The following is a 10,000-nucleotide window of genomic DNA, read 5'->3' on the forward strand; positions in this document are numbered from 1 at the left end:
AGAGAAAAAAGAGAAAGAAAGAAGAGAGAGAGAGAGAGAGAGAGAGAGAGAGAGAGAGAGAGAGAGAGAGAGAGAGAGAGAGAGAGAGAAGGAGGGGCTGTAGTCACATGTTATGATTTTTCCCTGCGGGCTTCCACTGTTGCACTGAATTACTACAGCTTGGGTTTCCCACTTTCTCCTGGTTTACACAAGGACATACATCACAGAATAAAAAAAAACCCGAAACCAAATCTGTTGGATATTTAATGGATTGTATAGGCAACATTGAACATGACTTTATTCCTGAATAAGGAAATTATTGCTGCACGAGTAGATTTTCTCATTGTCAGTGATTTATAAGTAGGAAACATATACTTTTTAGATTTATAGAGTAAATTAGTGGATCAATGACAATGGATTAGAAATCATAAAGTGATTAAACCTACACCATGCTTCAGATGATCACTGCATTTACTGACATCTCTGTTTCATCATCTTCATTTTTCTTTTTCAATGATGCTCTTTCGTGTTGGCACGTGATTTTGAAAATGGCCTTATAAAACACTCAATTAGATCAAACATTGGGAATAAATTTATAGAAAATATTATGGATACCATGGGGTCCTAGCTATGTGATGCCTGGGCTGGAATAAAATATTATTAACAGTTATTAATTTGCTTGGTATTGATATAGAATTTTATAAAAATATATTTGCATCGCCTAACATGCCATTCATTGGTATAATATATTAATAACAATTATATATATATATATATATATATATATATATATATATATATATATATATATATATATATATATATATATATATATATATATATATATATAAACAAACAAACAAGTTTTTTACATTTATAAAAAAAAAATTCTATATGTTTTATGTCAAAATATATTAGCAATGCTGCTTTTTTCTATAATAAAGCAAATATATGTATAATCATCAAATATTTTACATTAAATAGCTTTAACATGTGCACATGTATTCCCAGTAACGCGTCTCTATTGATCTCAGTCAGAAGGCAGAAAGAAAGAAAGAAAGAAAGAAAGAAAGAAAGAAAGAAAGAAAGAAAGAAAGAAAGAAAGAAAGAAAGAAAGAAAGAAAGAAAGAAAGAATGAAAGTGGTGTATGTTTTGAGTTCTTGAGGCTCTGATGTTGATGAAACATTGATTTTCCACAGATATTGGGATGACTTCCACTCGTGTGCTACCACAGCGCTGGCGGACTGCCAGGAGGGAGCAACGGAGCTGTGGGAGAAACTCAAGAAGGAGTCCAGAAACCTGGAGTTTAAAGGCAGTTTGTTTGAACTGTGCGCTGGAGGAAACGGTGCGAGCACACCATCAGCTTCTCCACCCGGGCTCACCCTGCTGCTCAGCTTCCTCTCCGCCCTGCTCACATGGATCCAGTTTTAGCGGCCAACACCAACCCGAGAAGAGCAAAAGACATTTTTAGCGCACATGAAAAGAAGAAAACGGGAAACCTTGGGTGGGGATGGGGAGGTTTGGGGGGGGGGGGGTGCAAGAAGAAGAAAACAACAACAAACAAAACAAGTGCTCAATCACCACGACCATACAAAGACACAAAAAGTAAAAAAAAATAATACTACTACTAATAAAAAATAATAGCCTAAAATATGACGATCAGAAATCATCTCCAGCCAAATGGATTTATTACAGCGCTTCATCCGGAGAAGACGACTTGATGTTGCTGTAGACTCTGGCAATAAGGCGTCTTCAGGGAATGCTCCATCATGCCTGACCTGGGAGTCCACTTCATCAAATATGTAACAGATGTCGATTGAAAATCACGGTCATTTTTTTTGATGATCAATTTGTGGAATTACATTAACGCCTGCAACGAAGTAATTATTGCTGTAGGCTTATCTGATCATCTAATCTATCATGCATAGAGAAATAAATATCCCGACACACACACACACACACACACACACACACACACACACACACACACACACACACACACACACACAGAAACACACCACGAGCCAAATTACACTCAGCGTCTCAGTTTCCACTGGAAAGAGGTGTTCTTGTTTTTTTTTTGGGTTTTTTTGTCCAATCCTTGGATTTCTTTTTTGTTTGGTTTTTTTTGTTGGGTTATTTTTTGCCAAATTTTTATCACCAGGATCATGTTGTTGTGATGGAAAAATGGCCTGTGTGATGTTTAATCAGTGCTTTAATCGACAACGAAGGGAAAAAGATAGGTGGGGAAAATACAATACAATAATTTGATTAGCATGTCTAATAATAAATTGAAAATAATACCAATAATAATAATAATAATAAAACCTCAGGAATGATTTCAGGCATTTAAATGGATAGTCCAGTCAAAAAGGCTGATGCAGCAAACAGTTAATGAATACTGTCCCAGTTATCATTCATGTATCCTATATACAGTAACTGGTGGCTGGTTGTTTTCATGCACTGTAAGCTGGTATTGTTTTGACGGATGGACGAGTGAATGTATAATGGGAGGGAATTGGGGAAATGTTAAAAAAATGTAGCGAGAAAAAAAAACCTAATGGTGAATGATTAGACTGTTGATCAGTGTTTCAACCATTCCAAGATTTATTTCTTTATTTTTTACAAAATCTATTTAAAAGGGGAGGGGCATAGGTTAATATAAATAGCACAGAACTCAGTGATACGCCCAAAACCGCATACCACCGTACAAAAGAATAAAGAATAAAGAATATATATATATATATATATATATATATATATATATATATATATATATATATATATATATATATATATATATATTTTTTTTTTTTTTTTTTTTAACAAATGTAGAATGCGCAGTTGAATGTAATGACGTCATACTACAAGTAGATTACGTATAGGCTACATACGGGACACTTGTATTTTCAGGTATAAGGATTAAGATTAAAATTGCAGTGGTGGATTTCAATTTTTCTTATTTTCTGTTTCGTTTGTTTTTGTTTCGTGTCATTTTTTTATTTTGCACAATTATGTGTTTGTAAAAAAAAAAACAAGGTCAGCATGTCAAACCAGTGCACCACTGCGTAGGTTATTATTTCACGCATGCGCAGTAAGCAAACTCCCGTGTAGTACAGTAGTATGCAGTTTTGGCCGTAGGGCTATCGTAGCACGGTTTGGTGGAGGAGGAGGAGGAGGAGGAGGAGGAGGAGGAGGAGGAGGTTTTACCGGCTGGATGAAGAGGATGAGGAGAAGTTAGCTAGCTCTAAGCTGCTATCTGATGTTGCCAAGGCATCTCGTTTCACTGCCTTCAAAAAAGAGTATTTTATTTGTTCGTTTGTTTTGTTTCTCCAGGGGATGTTGCATATAAATATATTATAAATATAAAAAGGAAAACAACATACAAGTATAAATAAGAGACAAATTATGTTAGAAGAGTTTAAGAGATAAAGAGAGATACTTTAACAGAAACCATTTTAAACAGATTGATATACAGGTATATAAAAGATTGCTAATAAAAGAGGCATAAAATCATTAAATAAACGAGTTAATGTTTGAAAAAAAAAATGTGCATTGTCTGTTTTGTTTATAGAGATCATTATTGTGTTGTTTAACAGATTTTATATTTTGGGAAATGTGTTTTTTTTAATAATCAGTAAGTAGTGGGCGTATTTTTATTTCATTATGCTTCAGGCAATTTTTTCCCTGTGTCTGTGGTGTGTGTGTGTGTGTGTGTGTGTGTGTGTGTGTGTGTGTGTGTGTGTGTGTGTGTGTGTGTGTGTTAAATCTTGTTGTGGTCTATTGATTTGACTGTTAGGGCATCTAAATCGTGGATATAAACGCTATAGCCTACACTAAATAGAGTTCTTTGTGCCATTAAATATAAGAGTTAGGGTTAAAAAAAAAAGCCTAAAATCTGCAGGCCTGGACTAGATTTACACTCTATTCAAGTATAAAAGCCCATCTTAGCATTTATTTTAGTAAATGCCCCCAACTACAGGTACTTCCATCTTAAATCAGGAGAAATCATCAATCAGACGAGTGCAAACGACCACAAAGCTTTATTCAGGGGGATGTAGGAGCTGCTGGTGTTTAGGACTGAACTGGTTTAGCTAAAACGAACATGCTTATGATTATTATGGAATGAGAGCAGCGTCATATTTTACAGATCTTAATCTCAAAAGCGGGCATACTGTAAATAACTATAAATAAGCCTAACGTTGATAATTCAGCGTAGTATTAAACAACAAACAAACAAACAAACAAACAAACAAACAAACAAACAAACAAACAAACAATCACCAGCGTCCAACCCCATAGAGTAAAAATGACCACTTTGTTCAATATATATACATATATATTGTGTATTATATAAATAAATAACTTTTTCATAAAAAATAAAATGAAATAAAATTACGGTAGTGTAAATTTATCATGCAATATTATTTTAGTAATAAAAACACTATATAGTAAAAACAACATTATGTACATTGACGATTTAAACTGATCTCATTAAGAATGTCTCAGAAATGTCTCAGATGTTTCTATTCTTCAGCTCCAAACGACTGGGATATTAAAGCTAGAGTACTGGCTCTGGAAAGAGAAGGCGTGTTGTTATATTATTAATAAATCACAGAGCAGACTGAGTGTATTATAGTGTGGAGGCTTCCACCATCACCGGCAGTCACGAGACTGAAATATGATCATCAATAGAAAAAGCTTATCAGCGATTTAAGAGCAAGCGTTTAGCTTTAATGAACGGAAAAAATGATGTAAAAGACAAATGATTTATCCGACATTCATTTTTTTTGCACTGAACTCATTACCTGTCAGCAAATAGTAAGAAAGCAGGTGCTAAAAAAAGGTACTATAATAGACGCTATAATAGGCTGAAGCATTTGGGCTGTAAAAAAAAAAAAGACAATGCAAGAATTGTGCAGAAGAAGCAAGCTGTCTAAAATGTAATACACGTGTGTTTCTGGCTGACCGATATCCAGGCTCAAATAAATGACAGACTATAAGCTGACAGTTTGAAATAATAAATAAAATATGAGCACATCGGTTTTTATTATAAATTATTCATAAACTGGAATCTCTGTAAAATGTGGGCTTCACAGAATTCGACTTTATATTTAAGATCAGCGTTTATTATTACTGATTACAATTAAATCGTTTAACATTAAGTGGTTTAACACTTTGACGTCATATTAATATGTGGCATGAGTTTCCTTTCGTTGTGAATGTGGAGATATGTTTCAGAAAACATTTTCATTGCACTTAAAAAAAAGAGCAGGATTTGGTTTGGTTCAATATTTAATGAAATGATTGTTAATCAGGGTCCAGTCAATTTGTATAAACTACAACTCGATGTTAGGTTTATATTCATTTATGAAATAAGATTCATGCAGCTCATGTAGTTCAACACAAGCCTTTCCAATCTTTTTTCTCCCACATCCTGGTGACCAAGACCAGATTCTTCTGGCGTATTCCAGCCCAAGAGGAACATCCGAGGTAGGCATATTCACAGAGTTAGAATGAAACATGAATATTGAAATAGGAAATACTCACAAAGCTAATATTTTTTAATCTGCATCTGTGATGGTGCTTTTATGGGTCACATCCTGTTTACAGCAATTCTCTTGACAAGCCTCTAGAGAGCTTAAATAGAAAAGAAATACTGTGGAGGAAGCGATGGGGAGATAGAAACCACCACAGAAAAGACTGGATCCATTAAGCCAGCATGCAATCAATTTATCATTTTATTCCATTTGGGTTTGGAATGCTTGCTCAGCATGTTTAGGCCAGTTTAAGCTACACACAGGGCCCAGGGCCATGGTCCACTGTTGGTGTGAGGAGTTTTCCTTACACAAAATATCCAATCTAAAATGATACCAACAGTTTCCAGTATAAATCAGATCAAAAGAAGAGAAGCATGATGCATTATCCATAGAGCAGTTTGGTTTTGTACTCTTGATAACCTGCCCTCTAATTATCTGAAAACTCCAAAACTGCTGAGCTGGTGACATAACGGACCCAAAAAACACTCATTAAAATCCTAATGAGCAGATGTGCCAGGTTATAGAGAATTTGCTGGGCAGTTCATAAGAAAAGTTCCAGAAATTAACCATTAATGTGGACACCTTATGCTTTCATTTTAAGGTTGTTTAATTTCAAGCCATTCTAGCAAAATTATTCAACAAAGCAATTTGTGAATAAACGAGGCATGCCAGAGGAATATACACTAGACAGGAAGGCACTACATTGCAGAAGACACATTCACACACTTTTTTCAAACCTAGGGACAATTTAGAGGAGCCAAAGCACCTACTTGCATAACTGGAGGTAACCCGTGTGGATATGGGGAGAACATGTAAAACTGCACACAAACAGCAAGCCGAGCTCACAGTGAAACTGGGAAACCTAGAGGTGTGAGACAGCAAAACTATTCACTGCACCAGGATGTCAGCCTGAAGCAATATATTGTGTAGCCAGGAAAAACACTCTTAAAATCCCATGACTAGATGCTGGGTCTAGACTTCCATTTCTCTCAGTCAAACCTTTCCTATCATTCATATTCACACACTATGTAACGCTCGAAAATTAATAACCGGATAACATGGTTACATGTAAGCAGTAAATCTGAATCTTATTCAGGACTTTTCTTCAAATGACAGACAGAATGCCTCTAGCAGAAACAATTACAATTTTATAAACTTTACTTGGCATGATATTTGGAGCTCTCTCAGTAGAGAAGTCATAACCGTGATTAATCAGCTGTCATTGCTGGGCTTTGTAGGAAAAAAAAAAAAGAGACTATTCCTGTCCTCTACTGAAAGCTCTGCTCATTGCCAGAGGCCTGGGGACATTGCTAATTACTTTATTATGTTATGCCTTCAGCAAATAAATGAACGAATCAATCAAATTACCGTCATTGGAACACTGTGCGTGCAGTGGTCACATTATTTATGAGTGGTTCAGAGTGGTAATTAAGCTCTAAGTAGCATGTTAAAGGAACATAGCACATGACACTATGTGGTGTATATCCTAAGCAAACTTCAACACTGCTAATGTCTAATGCTGCGTTAATGCAATATCACCTGCAGCTTGGACACTCAAAAGAAAATTGTGCTGAGATCAAATGTGTAAGGAACAGCACTGGAATTCAAGATAGATATTATACAAATATATTTAGCTTTCACAACACAAAGCTAACATGCATGTTGTGAATAGGTGCACCTGCTGACACTACTATAAAGAGGTTTAATAATGCTCCCCATGGATCTCAACCTTGATTGAGCTCAAAATACATTATGGCCCATTGCTGTCTTGGGGCTGACTAGATCATATTCTTCTCTTTTCTAAACCTGCATGAAGACCTGTACCTTTTGTGGTTTTGTGGGTTGATTAAACATAGAACTTTTTAATCACACTATTTCTCTGAATTGAAAACTGAAACCTGGGTGCAAATAAGACAGAAAGAATGACAAAGATTCAGACCCATTCCCTTTTAATAGAACTTCACACAAAATCATTAAATTAACTATGCATGATTCTCCTGTTGGGAAGTCAGTGTAGAGGAAATTCATCCAGCATTTCTCTGATACACTTTAACTGCAATGAGGACTAGTGAATCTGGGACTGAACCATTAAAGCTATCTAATGGTAACTGCCTTTGGTTCTACAGCTTATTGTCTCTAAATCCTGTATAAGGCAGCTCCCTGGACAAAAAATGGATCCATTAAAGACACCACTAATGCCTTATGATACTTCTTGTAATTTAGCCGTTTTTCCACAATCACCGTATAGCTATTCATCATATTTCAGCGTTTTATTTGCGGTTTCAAATCAAGTTTTTGGTCATTGCTCAAGAAACCCCTGGGGTTCCATGGAGCAGGGACAGTGGCCCATCTATCAGTTTTTTTAATACTGCTTATCCTACACAGGATTGGGGGCTGAGCCTATTCCAGGGAATTCATGGCATAAGGTAATGACACCCTTGACAGGGTACTTACTTGGAAATGCCAATCAATAACAGTTGTCTACAAAAACAGATGTCTTTGGACTATGGATTATATACCTAAAACATTTATGTGCTGTGTGATTTAAATGTAAAGTGTAAAGCTGTGTTTTGTTTGAACCCAAAGCACAAAAATCAAACACAACTGATCAATCTGTTTTAGGCTAAATGTCTTTGCCATGGTGCACATTAGCATTCCTATCGGTATGGCATAATTAGATGCTGCTGTTGTTGGATGTCCAAACTGATTTTTTTAGTTTGAAGAGTTTATGCTAGTACCAATTCTACTTAATGCTACTCATTTAGAATGCAGAGATATATAAAGAATTCTTCTTAACAGGTGATGACTTGACACATTAGTTTAAATTGGGATATGACTAACAGCTCCAGATGTTGGAAACAAAGCAAAGAAGCAAGTATGAGTACCCCTCCATTGTTATTTCATGTCCATGACCAATTGATACTTGATTGATTCAATCACAATATGACTTGTTTAGATGCACAAACAAGTCTTGCCAAAACCGATACTAGGCTTCACTTAACTTTCTTATAACTTAGCATTTCACTTTATAATGGTCTTACGGCTGCCAGTTCTAGACTCTGTTTAGCTCCGTTTTCCCTCAGACACCTTAGTTTTTAAATAAAACCACTTGTTTATTGTATTTTGTCAGTCAGTTGACACATAGCTCCTATTAGAGGATATACAACAGACCCAATGTGTTAACAATACATGACTCACTATGCTAACAAAAGTGCATTTGTTAGAGTGAGAGTTTAGACTTGCAAACTGCAATGCCTACCTGTAGTTTACAATAAAGCAAATTAAACATAAACATAATTTTGATGCTATAATACTGTATAGAAACATAAAAGATATGAGCCACAGAATATACTTTATATAATATACTGGATTAAAATATACTTGATATAATATACTATATTTAGATATGAAACATTCAAGTGGGGGGGGTATGGGGGCTGGGTGTACACAGCACCTAGCTACCCATGGGAATGTTATGAGCTCAAATCCCATTACCATCAAACTACTACTGTTGTGCCTTTCAGCAAAGCTCTTAACCCTCATTTGTTTAACTCAATTAAAAATCGATTTGGAGAAATCGTGTCAAATGTAAACAATTTTTTGATATGTTTGCCACATTAAATTCTTAATTTTCCTTCACACAGATCGTTCCAAATATCAGTAATATTGAATTATATTTTAATCTTCGCCTCTGTGAAACTCTAGACCAGAGTTTCATAAAGTTTCAAGTATAATAAATGTACTAATAAGCTCTAAAGTCTGCCTACTGTAACATACCCAAAGACCCTCTAAAACTTGATCCAGCAATGTTACTTTTATTAAACCATGTTATAGATACATCTCGCTGCTCTATGTTGACCTATCAGTTTTCACCCTCGTCGACAGTTAGCTTATGCAATATTTCTTGATATATTTAGAATCATATTTAATTTTACAAATCCAATTTAATTTCGCAGTCAATTTGCTGATTCCCATCTGCTAACTGAGTGAACTCAACCAGCCTGGGAGGATAAAAGTCAACACATGTTAACACATGCTTCACTGGAGATGCTGTATCTTTTTGATCTGTTGGTCATGTAACATGCCGTATCTAAGCCTGCTTGGATGAGATGCTTTCGTAGAAAAGGTGCTACCATCCCTATTTAATATACTTGAGCTCACAGATTTATGTGGTGCTCTATTCAATATAAAGGACAACAATGCCACCCATGCCACACAGACAGCAGGACCAGTTCTGTCCTTTTTTGGCTCCAGGGCACAAATGGCTGTGGCATCATCGGGATTCTCACCAATTAAAATACAGCAACTGCTGTGCCACATGGGAGCAACAAATTTACAGTTTTAATGAAATGATGAACCAAGTTTCTGACCAAGTGTTTAAGGTAACAAAGAAATCCAATATGTCTGGCTCACCAGAGATCTCGGCTCAGTAAAGTAAAAATCTGCACAGCTGGCATCTAACAAGCAAATGTTAATTCATA

The 10,000-nt window shown here is 35.6% G+C and overlaps 1 protein-coding gene across 1 annotated transcript in view; it reads left to right on the forward strand.

Annotated features, from left to right (window-relative positions):
* Positions 1-2,694, forward strand: part of nrn1a (neuritin 1a) — a 6,144-nt gene extending 3,450 nt beyond the window's left edge. Inside the window, exon 3 of the mRNA XM_083549576.1 lies at positions 1,179-2,694. Within this exon, the coding sequence (XP_083405702.1) occupies positions 1,179-1,410 (232 nt within the window). The 3' untranslated portion in view covers positions 1,411-2,694. The remainder of the gene's footprint in view (positions 1-1,178) is intronic.
* Positions 2,695-10,000: the final 7,306 nt, after the last annotated feature.

The sequence above is a fragment of the Silurus aristotelis genome (assembly GCF_946808225.1).
Source record: "Silurus aristotelis genome assembly, chromosome: 1".
NCBI lineage: Eukaryota > Metazoa > Chordata > Actinopteri > Siluriformes > Siluridae > Silurus > Silurus aristotelis.